Raw genomic sequence first — 17,440 nt, forward strand, 5'->3', positions numbered from 1 at the left:
AACAGCAGTTTTAAATTTACCGCTTGTTGTGTGACGTCACACTTCGACAATTTTGATTGGTCGCATGCGCGTGAGCATACCCTTATCCTTATACCATGGACACAAGTAATTTCGTTCAATCAAGACGTGATCTGAAGTCTCGTTTGCTTGCTCGAGTGGGACGGACGCTCGTCTGCCCTGCTTCGGGTATTGCATCATTTCATTAATTTTTTGAAAAGCGATTCCGGCTTTAACTGTGATTAGTAAGCATGGCCATGTTCACCCCGTTGTCGAGGGCCTGGGCCAATTAAATTAATAAGAAGAAGAAGACGTGATCTGGCCGTATCGACCTCCTTTTGTTGTTTGGAGGCGGGAGCCATTAAGTAATAAGAAGAAGATGTACATTCAGAACTCCAGAACTTTCTAGGTTATCTTTTTAGGCCTTCTCTCTTTTAGGAACGACATTATATGGACAGGTATCCTATTTGATGAAAGTGAGAAGAAAAGTTCTAGTGTAATCTAGTGCAGCGATAAAAAACAAACCAGCTATTTCGACGACTAGAAAGATGACAGATACTTGGCGTTTGGATATTTTACCAAACGAGATGTTGCTGTCAATTTTCAATTATTGCAATGCATATGATTTGATACAACTCAGCCAAGTATGCAAGCGATTTTACAGGATCATATCAGATACGGGCTGGAATAAAAAGAGGAAATCATTTCTCGTTACAAATCAAACGTCGGAAATGTTTCGTAAAAGGTATGTTGTTAGGTTGTGTTTAATCTGTGCTTGAACTGAAATTTCTGAAATTTTTCTATTTAAACCTAAATTTAGACTTGAACGAAGCAAATTTGATCGCACAAACGTAACAGTTCTTCAGTATGATAAGATAATTACGATAAGATAATCTTATTTATTGTTTTCTTTATGCAATGTGTATTTTTATGAGATATTGATATTTAGCTTTGTTGAGAATATGAACTATATTATCGATCAGTTAGTAATTGCATTAAACTAATCGATAGAGATGGCATTTATTTCGGAAGTTGTTATTTCATCTGTCTAAAGTTTAGAACATCCCTGTTGCTTGCTCCTTTTTCCTATAGACCTTGGTACCAATCGATTGTGTTAATTGCAAGGCCTTGCAGTGGCGATATTAGATAACTTTCTAGTTTCAGATAAGTCTAGAATAAGCAATCTGTCTGTACGAAGTACTAGAATTTATCTCTGTTTAATTGACTAAATATTAAGATTATTGTTATATTATGAAGTTTGGTTCCTCTCTTGTTATCTTGTTTATCAATTAATTAATATTTGTATTTCCTGTTAGACGAGAGGTAAGCTTGTTTATAAGTTCTGTTCTAATTAAATATGGACTTAAATGAGAATTGTGTATTCTTTTATTAAGAAACTTTCAACAAACTTTTTACAGTTTACAAAAGAAAGCTGTCTTCTGATAATTATATATATATATATATATATAAGAAAGAATAAAATAAAAATTAGAAGATTGTGTTATTTTTAGATGTTTTACATTGTTGCAACCACATGCAGCATGGCACATATCTCAGAACTGGTATTATGGAATATATAAAAAAGAAGCTGTATTCTCATGGAAAAAAAGTATGATACCATGGCTAAGAATGACAGACAACATGCTTTGGTGGATGTTTGGGGATCTTTATGGCTTTAAGCGTCATGAGAAGACATTAAATAAGTACCGATCAAGATATCATACCGTAGAATCCTGTGGTCTTCACATCAACAAATTCATTATTTGGAAAAACTTCGTCATATGTGGTTATATGTATATATATACGCATATATATATATTTAGTTAATCATTTTTTATTTCTACATACATATAATCCTTTGCAAAAATCTTTACAGGGATGGCACTATAGTCTACTTTATGGTAAATTTCGAAGACGATTTGCGTACTGCAAAGATGATCGCACAGAAGTCAGCTTCTGTAAAATCTACTGTTAATGCCATAGATGCCTCATTGGAAAATGTTATTGCGGGTTTAGATAATGGTACAGTAAAGGTAAGATTCGGTGAATCTGATACAGTAATGTAGTATATGATGTAAAATTCATTTTTGTTTAGATATTTAGACATCCAGAACTTTTGAATGTGAGGACTTGGGATCAAATATGCAATATGGATATAGACAAAAGAATGCTTACTGGCGATGATAAAAAGGGGGAAGTCTATGTAAATCTAAAGGATAAAGTGCAATCGCTTTCAATTGATCCTACTGGAGTAACATTTGCCGTTGGCTCTGCTGGAATAAATGACGTTCCATTACATGTAATCAATGTCGAGCGGTATGTGTAATATTGCAATATTTAATCGATCCATGAGATCTAGAATTAACTACGATTTTAATGCGATCGATCATACAAATAACACATATTGAATACTTTGAAAAAAAAAAAACTAACGGAGAGATTTCAGTTACACAATGGTCGATACAATGCAGCACGAGTGGAAGTACGGCGCTGGAATATTAGACATGGTATGGGATGATCCCAACACTTTACTCACTTGCGGTTATGATACATACATCCGAAAATGGGATTTGAGGTAACATCTCGATTGCTCAATCACTATTTTCAGCTTTATGTAATATTAACAACTATGATTTGAGAACTGGAAGATGCGTTTGCTCATGGGTGGATCCATGCGATGCAACATTATATTGTATTGCATCCGATAATCAATATACTATGATAACAGGGACACAGTATAATTGTTTAGCTATTCTATGGGATCAGAGGAAAAGTGATTTCGTTCAGGTTTTTATCAAAACTTTTAAACTGATATATGTGCTTTGTAAATTACAAATTGTTTATGATAAATATTTTTTCAATATTTCTAGATGTATTACGTAAATTCGCAAGAATCATCTCGACGCAGCCCAATCTATTCTTTACAATTTGATAGTACACATCTGTACTGCGCTACAGATAAACGCATGATCGAATTAAACTTTTCACTCCGTTCAAATCAAAAGCATGATTACAAGTCGTTATTCGCATATTTAAAAAATAGGTAAATGCAAATAAAACTTTTCATGGTAAAGAAAAGTTTAATTACAATTTGTGACGAAAAGCATGGAAGACATGAAGGGCAAAATCAAATTCTGAGAATTGATTCCTGGATGTATCTCGTAAAAATGGTGCGCTTTATAAAAACAGCGATATTATTTTATTATAAACTGTAATGATACGAATTGTAATTATTGTGTGTTGCATATATATAAAAATAATGGTTGTAAATAAATATTTAGCCGCAGATATTAATGTTCATAAAAAAAAATGGAAACTAGCCAAAGTATTGTTAAAATTTCTCGATGTAATTTTTGGCATTACCGAAGATCTATACTTGAATTCACTGTGCGAGTTTTGTTACGAGGTTTCATGCGCATTTACGGAATTTTATGACAAATGTTACTACGTTGAAAAGAATCAGTATGGTGAAATAGTAAAAATAAATATGGGACATATATATATACAGGGTGTCAATTATGTACCGGGACGGTCAAATATTTCGACAACTTCCAACATTAAAAAAAAACGCTGAAACACGTGAAACGATTTTTCAAAAAATCTACTTTCTGCGGGGGGTGACGCCCCCCCACCTCCAAAGGGACCGGGGGGGTGCGAATTTCTCGATGTAATTTTTGGCATTACCGAAGATCTATACTTGAATTCACTGTGCGAGTTTTGTTACGAGGTTTCATGCGCATTTACGGAATTTTATGACAAATGTTACTACGTTGAAAAGAATCAGTATGGTGAAATAGTAAAAATAAATATGGGACATATATATATATATATATATTCTCTTGCTCATGGAAGCTATTGCGCTTATTTTAAAGAAATACTTTAGTTTATTAGGTTTAAAACCTGTTGCACAAATGTAAGGATAAGAGAGCAACCTCTTACCATATACATATACGAGTACTTTAATATAATGAAATATAAAAAAGTTAATTATAAGAGAGTGTGTGAAACTAATTTATAGTATTGAAATCTAATAAAATCTAATTTAATAAAAAAGCATTAATATAAAAATATGTTGATTTTTTTGCAATTTTTCTATATTTATTATGCTATATATAAAAACTTAAAAAATTAATAAATTATGTTATTGTATTCTATATAATATTAATTTTAAACATATAAAATCTATCGGGTTTAAAAATCTATCGTACACAAACCTCTTTTATCTTATGAGATGCGCAGACTTCAAACTGACTTTTTATCAAGAGTCTATTTTGTTTCGATTATTATTCAGAATAATATAAGATTCTCTCTATCAAAGTTATACAGTCCGAATTATATTATCAGCGTTATTTAATATAATATTTAGATTTTGTTGGTTACATTTTAAAAGTATTTTTTACTGATTTGGAATGGATCTAAGATAATTTATCTGTAATTTATGTGTGAACAATTTGTATTTGTATGACATTTTTTTTCTAGATTACACCTTGAAGAATTAACATATAATTGAAAATCATTCTGTATAATAAATAAAGTAAATTGTATTGCAATGATTTATTATTATTATTATGCATATCAGCATATATATACACATAAAAACAATATAATTTTTCCGTACATATACGTATATAAGATGGATAGATAACGATTATAAATAATGAGAAAAAAATTTTTAACAACAATGGCAAAGAGTTAGATTAATAAGCTTTGCGTTTTGTTTAATTTTGGATTACTTCCGCTGTAAAACTAATATAGCGTAAAAACTTAGTATACAAAAGTTTGAAATGTTATGAAATAAATATATTTATTAATGGCATGCTGTACACGAATATTATAAATGCCATATTAGTAAATTTTAGATAATAAAAAGAATAGGCATTTATTACGAGCGTTTACTTTGTATTTCTTCCATGTATTTAAAACTCAATCTTGTTTAAAAGAGGTACAGCTGATATCCCAAAACCAATATTAAGTATCTCATTAAGTAGCCTTTTTTAAGAGGATCATTTATATTCAATTTTTTAAATCACTCATCAAAGCATTGTTCGAATCATATAATTAAGAATACCACCGTGTTTGAAGTAAGTCAAATCGACATCCGTATCAAATCGTGCAATCACTTCGAATTTCTTCCCGTTGTCCATGTTCACAGTGATTATTTCTCCAGGTTGACAATTCGTGGGGATCATAATATCGTATTGCTCGTAACCCGTTAATCCCAAGGTCTCTGCATTTTCTCCAGGAAGATATTGTAGTGGAATAATGCCCATACCCACAAGATTAGACCTACAAATAAATAAACTAATTTAAATATAGATATACATTAAATAAAAACAATTGTAAACCAGATTTCTTTAAACAAAAATAGAAAACTTAATATTTTCTTTCAAGTTGTTTACTTTAAACATACAAGCTAACTCTTAACTTTTTAAAAGAGATGTTTCTTAAAATTAGTTGGAAAAACTACTTAAAATTGATTAAAAAATAAATATAATGCTTTAAAAAAAATACTTGCCTGTGTATTCTTTCATACGATTCTGCTATAACTGCTCGAATACCGAGTAAATACGGTCCTTTGGCGGCCCAATCTCTGGAAGATCCAGATCCGTATTCCTTGCCAACTAGAGCGATTAAAGGTGTTTTGTCTTTCGCGTACTTCTCGGCCGCATCAAATACGTCCATCTAAATTATATATAGCCAATTGTTATTAACACATTCGTTTTTACCAATGTATATTTAAAAACCTGTCCGTTACAGATATTGTGCCACTTTTTAAACATTTAAGGGGTTAGACTGGCGTAAAATTTTTTTTAAATCGAAAAAGTTTTTTGCTTTAAAGTAGTTTGAAACCTGTAGAATATAGAACAAAAGGCCTTAAATATAAATTCGAGTTAGTTTCTGAGTTACAAAGCCTACAAAATTTGCACTATATAATATAAAAATCATGTTGTAAAACTTTAAATGCGTTTTTCTTGAAACCTTGTTTTTCAAAATGATATCGAAGATTTCTCAGGATGTACTCATTGGATTGACTTGAATTTCGGTATTTTATTAACTTTATAGTATTTTCTAAGCATTGACCGACGATTTTTACAATATGATTATTATTTTGCAAGATATCGATAAATTAATTAATAATATTTGTGCCAAAAGTCAAACCAAAAGTTAAAAAAATTTGTTTTCAGTCAAATTTTAATAAATTTTGAATAAGCTCGGCCAATGATGAGGGAATACAATACACTTCAGTAATATTTTTTTTTTTAGAATTTTGTTAATTTTTTTGTTTCATACGATCCAATATGGCGGAATCATTGACACCAATGACTGATAGGGAAAAAATTGATCTTTCATAACATTTTAATAAATGGTGTTAAGATTATTATTTTTACTTTTGCATATTTTATACTTTCAATGTGTACTTGAATAAGGGACCAAAATACAAACCTGCAGCTTTTTCATTTCTTCGGCAATCCACGCTTAAAAATTACCTATTTTTGCAGCTGGTCACACACCGGTCTAACCCCTTAATGTATTTAAATCATATATGTTTAAAAAATGCAAAATTTATGCTTATCTATCTGTGACAAGGATTAAAACGAATTATAATATTAAATAAATATTAAATATTTAAAGCTATATGCAATGAGAAATTAAACCAGAACGAGAAAGCACATATAATACCTCTTCATTTGTTGGAATGTAGATCGTTCGTGGTCCCGCTTTACCAATAAATTTATTCACGAGACGAATGTTAGCGAATGTGCCCCGCGCCATCACGGCATCATTTCCTCTACGTGACCCGTAGGAATTGAAATCTTTTGGCGTCAAGCTAGAAATGAAAATAATCATTAAGAATTTAGCCAGTTTGCATATGTTGCTTCCACTATTTCGTTGATACTAAACTCACCCTCGATTAGCTAGATATCTCGCCGCTGCTGAATTACGCGCAATACTGCCTGCTGGGCTAATATGATCGGTTGTAACAGAATCTCCAAGATTTATGAGCACTCGCGCTTTTGTAATCGATTTGATTGGAGATAACTCCTGTAAAATCATTTTTTATTTTTTTACAAATACTAGGTGAGTTTTTTAACTAGAGACTGCAAAATATCTGGAAAAATAAGCATTGTACGAAAAAATGTTCCAAGTAAACCGTCAATATTTTTGAGCAATTCTAACCCGCAAAAATTAGCCGCCTCCCGTTCTCCTCTGGGTGTGAGGCTGGGGGTAACTTTGAAATTTTAAATGGGAACCCCTACTTTTTATTGCAGATACAGATTCTACGTCCAAAAACACGTCAATTTTGTCTAAATCTTTTTTTTCGATTCCTGATAGATGGCGCTGCATTCGGCAAAAATTAATCTTCGTAAGTTCAAGGAAAATCCCTATGTTTTATTGCACAATGATGTTGAAGAAAGCAACTTTTGCCTGAAACATGTTTTTCGAATTATCGTAGATATCTACGATAATTTGTTATTTGTTCTTAGTTTTACCCAGGATTAACGACGTGAACGTGACAGAAATTATAATCGGAATCGAAAAAAAAAGGTTTAGACAAAATTGACGTGTTTTTGGACGTAGAATCCGAATCTGCAATAAAAAGTAGGGGTTCCCATTTAAGTCAAACAATTACAATATAAGTCAAGGGTTAATAAGAGTCAATTTAATTAATAAGTATCATAAAGTGATCTTAACCATTAAAAATAATAACTAAATAAATATACATGAGTATTCAATGAAAAAAATTACATGTTTCGGTTCTCGATTCGAGCCATCTTCAAATTCTCTCTATATCCTACTGTTTCCCCTTATAACATTAATACATAAAAATATTTATTTTTTGGTAACTACGTCATAATACGGACACCAATGTGTCGACTTCATTGTACCCTGGCTTCGTGCAATGCTTCAATGCGATCATGCTGTTCTTCAAGGGACTGATTGATCCATTGCTTTTGTCATGAATCAACACTGACAGCATCACAAACACAGTCAAGCCACAATCTATCAATATTCTCACAGTCCTGATCAGAATAGAAAATTAAAAGAATCTTAACTAAACTTTAAAAAATATCGCAGTATTTAACTTAGTCATTTGAATAAATTAGTTGAGTCGAATATTCTCGAACTAAGCTTTCCGTAAACACATTTTCATTTTATGATACTTATTAATTAAATTGACTCTTATTAGCCCTTGACTTATATTGTAATTTTTTTATTTGAATTTGTAAGAGTCCTTTGTTATTATATATATATTCCCATTTAAGATTTCAAAGTTACTTCCAATCCCACCCCCAGGGGGGAGCAGGAGACGGCTAACTTTTGCTCCCTCAAAAATATTGAGTGTTTATTTGGAACAGTTTTTCGTAAAATGCTTATTTTTCAGATATTTTACAGTCTCTGGTTAAAAAACTCACCTAGTATAAAAATTTTTAAATAAAAAAGCAAAATTATTCTTCAGCACATAAATATCTTTAAAAATAATAAAAAAATTTTGTTTAACCCGACTGCTATTATTAGCACAGCTCAGATAGTTTTTCTATATTAATATCTAAAACTCTAAATATGTAACATAACTTTCAAGAAGTAAAAGCTAATGTTAAGATAAAAAAATTAAATTTAAATAATTAATAAAACCATAAAACAAAAACCATACTCCTATTGCCAGTAATACATATTTTATGGTTTTATTATTTTAATATATATTAAAGGAGTTTGTAAAAACTTATTAGTTTTTATATTAATTTGTAATTTGTCATAATTAAATTTAAATTCTTTTCGTATTCCATAAAAATTTCAAGATCAAGCATTTATAGTGTTTACAATAAAATTATATATCTAATTACTTTCTGCAAATTATCGAAATAGGGTGGATTTTTAATGTACGTAGAATTAATATCCCATGGATACAGTTTGCCGTCAGGCGCTATCAAGCTTGCCCAATTGTCGCTACCATGTTCGATTTTACTATAGACTTCTTTGAACATGGCTGGGATGACATACTTCTGTTCAACAGCTTGAATTTCTGATCTGGTCGGCCAAATATCTTGTAAAAATATTGGAGTACCATCAGCTTTGCGACCTTGTAAATAACAAAAATGTCATATAAATTATGCATATGCAGTATGCATTTCTTATAAAGACTATACATAAATCTAATAAAGCGAAGATGATTTTACATCTTACCTAGTGGCTGTTTCTCGAAGTCAAAGTCTACAGTGCCAGCAATGGCATAGGCTATTACTAGGAGCGGAGATGCTAAATAATTTGCCCGGGTATTCGGATGGACTCTGCCTTCAAAGTTTCTGTTGCCTGACAGAACTCCACAGCAAATGAGTTCATTCTACAAGGTATTTAACGCTGTTTTATATGCAGAGATAATGTTTATAAAGGAAAAAAGAAATTATTTAATTTCATAATTAATGAATGATATGACAAACTTTGCAAAGTTTAATGGTTTTTTAATGATTTTTAAACGCATTTTATTCAATTTATAATTGTCAACAATTTATAGAATTATTTTTACCTTTTAGCAAGAATTAAAAAAAATGACAAGTAGAATTTAAATACGAAAACAGTAAATTAGTCTACCTTTTCAATAGTTTCGACTATAGCGTCAGGAAGCGGGCCGCTGTTTCCGATACAAGTCATACAACCGTAACCAATAATGTCGAAACCTAACTTGGTTAGATATGGAATCACACCACTTTCCTGGAGATAATAAGTAACAACTCCAGAACCAGGTGACAATGATGTTTTTATATACGATTCAACACTCAAGCCAACCTCCACTGCCTTTTTAGCAAGAAGACCTGTATTATATCAAAATATCAAATTTTATATTCTAATTCTCAACATCCTTCTCATAGAATTACAATTTATATTCTTTCATAATTAAATAGTTAATGAAATTTTATATTAACGATAAAAAACTAAACATTTTTTATATATATATATATATATTTATTTTTTTTCTTATTTTTCATTTATACAACCATATTTCTTATTATTCTAATCTAAATTTCAAAATATGAAACAAGTTTCTTTAAATAGACAAAATGTTTAAGCTAATAATGAATATCCTAATAATAATTTAAAAAGCACTAATTTTATTTTTAATTATATTTGTGATTTAACTGTGCTTTTAAAATCTAAAAATTCGTATTGCATTAACAAATGATGATAATTTTGGATAGATATTTAAAATTGCGTTAACAGATTAATTTTATTTCATGCTCTTCAATAAATCATTTGCATTAATGTAATAAATTATAAAATATTAAACGTTATATATAGCTGTAATAAATTTTTCTGATAAAATTCATAACACACCTGCTCCAAGCATAACGCTAGGATTGCTAGTATTCGTACAACTGGTAATAGCTGCAATTACTACAGAACCATGTTTCAATTCGTACTCTTTTCCTTCGTACTTAAACTTCCCCACGGAATCCACCTTCGTAGAAGTCAAACCATAACCTTTGAAACCTACCTATAACAAAAAATTGTTATTATGTTATACATTTTCGACAGTTTGTAAGAATTTCATTTATATATTTAAATGTACGATCAAAATAACTCTTTTCGTGGTAATAAAAAATACTCAGTTTTTTAAATAATTTCTAATAAAAAGATTCATTAGCAATTAAGGCTGATTAAATCTAAATGTAAAAAAATATATGCACTTTGAAAAGAAAAGGTTAAATTTTTATCTTAATTTAACACACATTATAAGCTTTTGATGCATATGAAAAAACTGGGTTGGATTTTAATTACGATTGAGTTAAACCACACATTCGAATATTACAGACAAGTATAAAATTTAAAAGTCATATATCACCCAATATTCTGTTCTTCATTCATATATTTTTAAACATCTTTTAAAAGTGAAAAATATAATAATCCTTGAAAAATATCCCTTCTGAGAAGCTACGATAAAAGTCGCAAATAATTACAAGTTAAAAATTGTACGCTATAAATAATACTTTTTTTTTACGCGATTTATTGTTCCGAGCCATTATTTGTTGTCTCATAAATTTAGCAAATTTGATGCGTCGAGTGGTATGACAGAATTCATTGCTCGATACACAATTTGCTGAAGAAGCAACACGAACTCGCAACGATCTTTAAGCAATCACGAGGTCTATGACCTCGTACTTACTTCACGCGTGCTTACTTTACAATCCTATAACGAACCAGCAATGGCAAATATTTTTAAACAAAAAACTGATAAACAAGTTATTAAATATTTTAAAAAAATGTATAAGTCAATCAGATTATTTTTAACTAATTGTAAGTGCGACAATAAAGATACAAAAAACTAAGAAATGTCCACAATAAAATATAAAGATTCATCATATTTATTTTAAATCATAGCAATTATGAAAATAATATTTGTTCGTACCTTTATAGGTATTGTTTAGTATTATTTATATTTTGTAGATACTTCAATAGTACTAGATATATTAATCGCGATCAAAATGTGCTGAACAGAAAATATAAATACTTCTTTTAACATCTTGTTCACTAATATAAAATGACACATAATCAACTGTTAATTTAGTACAACATTATTTAAATCAAAGGTCTTTAAAAAAAATTTTCCATTGTTTTGCGTAAACATATCCCTTTCCAAATCTTAGGCACTGTGCTTTGATGGGAAATCTGAGCTCTTTCTATATACCAGCATGCACGACAAATGATGGCTCATTTGCAATGAAATGTGTGAGCTTTGCAAAATGAATGTAGTAGGATGTTGTATCAGCAATTTCAGTGCGAGTTCTGAATACGTCTCTCAGAACTTATGCGAAGTGTGACCAAAGACTCTTGTCTTCTCCGACGAGGAGGATGGATCGATCGATCAATGGTATGTGCGTACGAATTATTTCTTTCTTCATAAATTGTCAAGTGCCACACACGCATTCTTCTATATTTTAAAGAATAAGAGAATCATGTGTTTAACAGTCCATCTATACCATAAATATAAAAAATTTCAAGCAATTTGATACGTGCAATTGTTCTTATATATAGAGAATGTAGAAAGATTTTTCTGATGTATAATAATCGGAATTTTTTAAAATAAGACAAATGTAATAACTTGTACTCTTCAATTAATTAAAACACTAATACAAACAATTGAACAATAATTTAATATTATTATATTTTTATATTAAAGACCCTGTCATTAAAAATATCAAAATTATCAGTTTGTAACATTTCTTAAATTTAATATGATTCAAAATTTTCATTACAGGAGTATCGATTTTAAATTAATAATAAATTTACTACGTATTATAATTTGATTTTGTTTAATCTAAAATTTTTGAGTTTATACCAACATATATCCATTAAAGTATATAAGTATACATATTTTATCGATCTTCGATATCAACTTCAATCGGAGTTGAATTTCACGCGGAAGAAGTGTTAACTTTATGATTCAGTGGATGAATTTCTTCGGCAGATGTTCTTGTGCCTGTCATAGGCCAGGTAACGCGATGCCAATGTTGAACATTTCGAATAGAAATCGATCGGCACGTTCTTAAACACGTATTGTTTCCATTCGTTGAGCGATCATTCGCTGCAGTTCGCTTATCGAATTAAGTCACGGCTTTCTCGACATGACCACGAGTTTAATATCATATTCGTGTAATAAACATTTTTTTACATTTCTGTATGTGCTTTTCGTATGTTCATTGAAAGTTTCTACAGTGCCACGAAAACAAACTCAATAGTAATTCAGTATGCACTATTGTAAAAGTAATGAAACATAATTTATTATAATTTTTATTTATGAATTATTCTTAGTTAAAAACTTGGTGTTAAAAACTAGTGATAAAGCTAGACCCAATAAAGGTTCAGAAGCAGGAGGCCAAAAATAGAGATGAAGGTTTTTTTAAAAGGTCCGCCGACGAATACAAGAGTTAGTCGCGAAAATCCATTTACTATTGGTGAACGAGTGAGCCCAGATATTATCGAACTTTTTGTTAGTGTGATCTTCATCTGACTTGCTATGTTGTGAAAATATTGTAGTTTGTTAGCATTGTGTTCCACGATTCCAAAGATGAAAAAATTTTGACGATCGTTGGAAACATTACCAACAAATAATTATCGTGAGTATCCAATTGTGCATATATAATTTTGGACTACTTGTCCAAAGTTTCGTCGTGTGTAGGACACAGCTTTGAGTATTTGAAGAAATACTCCAATAGGTGAAATCGTTCTCAACTTTTCTGAAATAATCTGAAATACTTCTGAAATAGCTGAATTTTCCTCAATTTCTTTTCAGTAATTAAAAGAGAAATATTTTTATGTGTAGAAAAGAAATTGTACAGAATTCATGGATTCGATCGATATCAGCGTTGTGTAAGAGGATTATACTATTGGATGCGATCGTAGCCGGTAAAGTTGTAATGGAAACTTCACCGGGTGATGATTGCATCCAATATCAAATCCCTGTACATCTAACGTTTACAGCTATATGCATATCACTCTGCTAAATATTGTTGTTAGGGTCGAGTATGTGACTGGTACACAAATAAGAAAAAAAATTTGTGACTAGATCATATACTCGTCTTTAATGGCAAGAAATATCACCTGAAGATTCAGTTCACATCTCGTTCATTTATCTTTGGTAATCTAACTATATGTTGTATCGAAATATCATAAAGCTAGATCAGCAAAGGAAAGATGCTCGAGACATAGCAACACGGGATATTGTCGGTGATCACATATCAACGATACAGACACGTTTTTTGCAGGAGTAATTTAATGTTAGTATTACTAATGCATGTGAAATAGTATGTATTTAATAGTATACAGGGTGTCCCAAAATTCGCGCATTCGGAGTACAGGATATGATACTTTATGCTAAAACAAATAACTTTTTTCTTTTGCAAAATTGCGTTTGATAAGTAGTTTTTATCGGACGCAATTTTGCTAAAGGAAAAAGTTGTTTGTTTTAACATAAGATATGTTGTATACTCCGAATGTGTGAATTTTGGGACACCCTGTATATTTATCGAGCTTGTTTTACTGCGGCATTAGTGTATCAGAATGTCTTTATTATAAACTGATGTATAAAAATTGCTGAAGTCTTAAAAAAAAAGTGTTTTTGATTACATTAAATTCACATAAAATTGTAGATTGTCGTGAAAGTAAATAACTTTTAGTCACAGAGTTCAAAAAGACTTTTATTGTGATATATTAATGCAAACTATCATATCACAGTATAAGTTACCTAGTTCTCTGTCGATTATTTTCATTTTTTGATCGTATATTTTTTTCTAGCAAGAGAGTACCACGCAAGCTTTTTAGAAAAAAAATAGGATCAAATTCATTTTAGCGCTAACTGGCAAAACAGAAGTACAGCATGAGATGGATATAATCCAGTTTGACATACATTTTACAGTCACTGGGTTATATTCGTCCCTTGTATGTACTAAATAATCATCTTTCTTAGAGCGCTTATATTAGCATTCTAGATTTACCATATTGTTACTCTATGTGTACGTATTGTCGATATAATTAATATTATTATTTATTTTATTAAGTAACAAAATATGGATGGACTACAGCAGATGAAATAGATTTGCTTGTGTGTACAATCTATTTCATACGGAAATGTTTAAGAGCCACCAACCTTGTTTACGAGGCAATTTCTGAAGTCTATTTGCATGTCGGATACTGAAACTCTATCATGAGGTCTTTTAGGTCCGCTGACACTTGAAACTACAGTGCTCAAATCCAAAGTGACCACCTCGGAAAAGATTGGATCTTGGCTCGGGTCATCATAATTCCTTAACATGCGTACGTTTTTAAGATATTTCTCAATCTTATCAATGTGTTCCTCAGATCGACCTAGATAATATAGAAAAGAATATATTTATATATTACATAAAATATTACATAAAAAGCCATCATATTGTAAAAAATATTTATAAAAATATATAATTACTGATAGAGAAAATTTTACCTGTTTGCTTGAGATATGCTAAACTTTGTTGATCCACTGCGAAAAAGCCTACGGTTGCACCGTATTCCGGGCACATATTAGAAATGGTAGCACGATCCGCGATACTTAGCTGCGTTACGCCTGGTCCAAAGAATTCGACAAATTTTCCAACCACTCCGACTTGTCGAAGATTCTGCAAATGTATAAAATATTATAAGTTTATAAGATTATATAACTGATACTTATTAATAATATTATATATAAAATATATAGTATATTCCATTATATATAAACTTTATCCATTAAGAAATAAATAAAATTGTATTTATAAAAACATATGAAACATTTAATATTACAGTAAAAATATCTCTAAAAAGCTTCTATATTTTTACTAAGCCTGCCCGGAAAATTCTTACCTTTGTAATAGTTAAAACAAGATCAGTAGACGTGGCATATTGATTCAATACACTTTCTAATTTATATCCTACAACTTTTGGTATTAACATAGAAATTGCTTGACCAAGCATAACAGCTTCTGCTTCAATACCTCCAACTCCCCATCCAAGTACACCCAGACCATTGACCATGGTAGTATGAGAATCAGTACCAACTACACTGTCAGGATATAGAAGATTGTTGGAGTCAAATACCACTCTTGCCAAGTATTCTAAATTTACTTGATGCACGATACCGCTTCCGGGAGGAACAATTAACATATTTTTAAATGCCTTTGCACCCCATTTAAGAAACATGAAGCGTTCTTTATTTCTCTCAAATTCGAGTTCTTCATTCTTTTTTATGGCATCATTGCTGAAACATGCATAGTAATAAGATTTATATAAACCAGATTATAGGCAATATAACACAAAAATAAAAAAAAGATTCTTGAATTTTTCTTATTTATATCTCTTCTCACAATATTATCAAGCATATTATGTAAAACTTTTTCTTTTCTTGTAACATTTCAGCAATATTAGAGCTTCCAGATTACTTTTTATTAGCTTATGATAACCTTTAACTCTCCATTATTAAAAAAAAATCAAAACATACTTGATAAAGCATACTTAATGAACCATACCTTCTAGTAAAATCAGCCTGTATTGAATGATCGATTACAAGGTCTGATGGACAGACTGGATTAATTTTATTAGGATCGCCACCAAGTTTCTTTACAGCATCTCTCATTGCTGCAAAATCCACGACTGCCGGTACTCCAGTAAAATCCTGTTTGTAATTGAATAAACAGCAATAAGTATATTTTTTGCACATGATTAAACTCAATAAAATATGGAAATTTTGGAGGCACTTCTTTACCTGTAATATGACTCTCGCAGGCTTAAAAGCCACTTCGACTCCATCTTGAAGGGATTGATTATTTTCCCAATCCAAAATTTTCTCAACATCCAGTTTTGTTACTTGAAAATTGTCGCAATTACGGACAGCACTTTCCAAGAGAACTCGGATGGAAAATGGTAATCTGTCTGTAAGACCGATATATACTAATAATATTTATTCATTAGATGTGAAATAAGACAAAAAACTTACCATATTTTGTGCCTAAACTGCCAACATCATAATACTGACAATCTTTCAATCCAATTTTAATGGATTTTAATAGATTCTTGTAAGGATTTATCTCTGAAATAAAAAAAAATTATATAAAGTTTATTTTTATCACAAGTTAAAAAAATGTATGACACAAAATATATTATTTTTAGATTTTTATTACGATACCGTTAAAATAAAAAAATTATAAAATTTAATAGCGTCAGAAAGCAAAATTAAATTATTCCAATTTAATTTCTATTAATATATTTTCTTTCCCTTTAAATTTAATTAATGTATTCCCAATTATAAAAATATATAAATAAATATTTAGGAGACTACAGTTGCATCTTCGAATTTTAAAGTTTGTGTCTTTTCTTACATATTGCAACTTTTGACATTAATTAAAATATCTGCCTAAATTCGTGTTACAGTGAATATATATAAGAAACTTTTTAATATTTTATGGTACTCTTCGCGTTTATATATAAACGTATTAATATATAACTCTATAAAAATAAGTATTTTTTAAACTATAAATGTTTTATTTTTTTATATGTTGCAACTTTCAGCCTCACTTAGAACACCCATGAATTTTAATTCCTTTAAGTTCGAATATTATTATGGAATATGCGAATTAATATTTTTCACTGGAATAAATTGATCTAATGCAACGAATTAACGATAGTAAATCCGTTGTCTTCACTTGTTTACATTTCATTTTTTAACAAAATAATGCCAACAAACAAGTACACATCTCTCCACTTACCAGCCATGATTGTCACTGAACAAGTCACGTCGGCCCCATTGCACGATACGTATATAGCGCTTATATGGCTTATACCGAGTGTCCCAAAAACACCGATATTCGCAATATACGATTTCCTTAACAATTTTTCGTCAACACGATCACCGCACGTCGCGCAAACGCGGAGCGATTTTGTG

The 17,440-nt window shown here is 30.3% G+C and overlaps 2 protein-coding genes across 3 annotated transcripts; one reads left to right on the top strand and one right to left on the bottom strand.

Annotated features, from left to right (window-relative positions):
* The first annotated feature begins 154 nt into the window (after positions 1-154).
* Positions 155-3,521, top strand: LOC108759553 (F-box/WD repeat-containing protein 4). Its single transcript, XM_018505043.1, has 8 exons — positions 155-362; positions 436-742; positions 1,509-1,790; positions 1,874-2,030; positions 2,093-2,313; positions 2,444-2,572; positions 2,637-2,784; positions 2,868-3,521. The coding sequence occupies exons 2-8, from the start codon at positions 546-548 to the stop codon at positions 3,042-3,044; spliced, it is 1,311 nt and encodes a 436-aa protein (XP_018360545.1). The 5' UTR covers positions 155-362; positions 436-545; the 3' UTR covers positions 3,045-3,521.
* A 1,500-nt stretch (positions 3,522-5,021) lies between these two features.
* Positions 5,022-17,400, bottom strand: LOC108759558 (cytoplasmic aconitate hydratase). Of its 2 annotated transcripts, none has more exons than XM_018505051.1 (15): positions 17,265-17,400; positions 16,496-16,588; positions 16,265-16,431; positions 16,029-16,174; positions 15,367-15,760; positions 14,972-15,143; positions 14,639-14,856; positions 10,330-10,489; positions 9,589-9,809; positions 9,184-9,340; positions 8,844-9,079; positions 6,905-7,041; positions 6,679-6,826; positions 5,513-5,679; positions 5,022-5,283 (listed from the first exon to the last, which is right to left on the bottom strand). In XM_018505051.1, exons 1-15 carry the CDS (start codon positions 17,269-17,271, stop codon positions 5,031-5,033), a joined length of 2,676 nt encoding a protein of 891 aa, XP_018360553.1. In that variant the 5' UTR covers positions 17,272-17,400; the 3' UTR covers positions 5,022-5,030. The 2 variants fall into 2 exon arrangements, with proteins under 2 accessions (XP_018360553.1, XP_018360552.1); XM_018505050.1 differs by lacking the exon at positions 17,265-17,400 and adding an exon at positions 17,074-17,175.
* Between the last annotated feature and the right edge of the window lie 40 nt (positions 17,401-17,440).

This window comes from Trachymyrmex cornetzi, unplaced genomic scaffold (assembly GCF_001594075.2).
Source record: "Trachymyrmex cornetzi isolate Tcor2-1 unplaced genomic scaffold, Tcor1.1 scaffold193, whole genome shotgun sequence".
Lineage (NCBI taxonomy): Eukaryota > Metazoa > Arthropoda > Insecta > Hymenoptera > Formicidae > Trachymyrmex > Trachymyrmex cornetzi.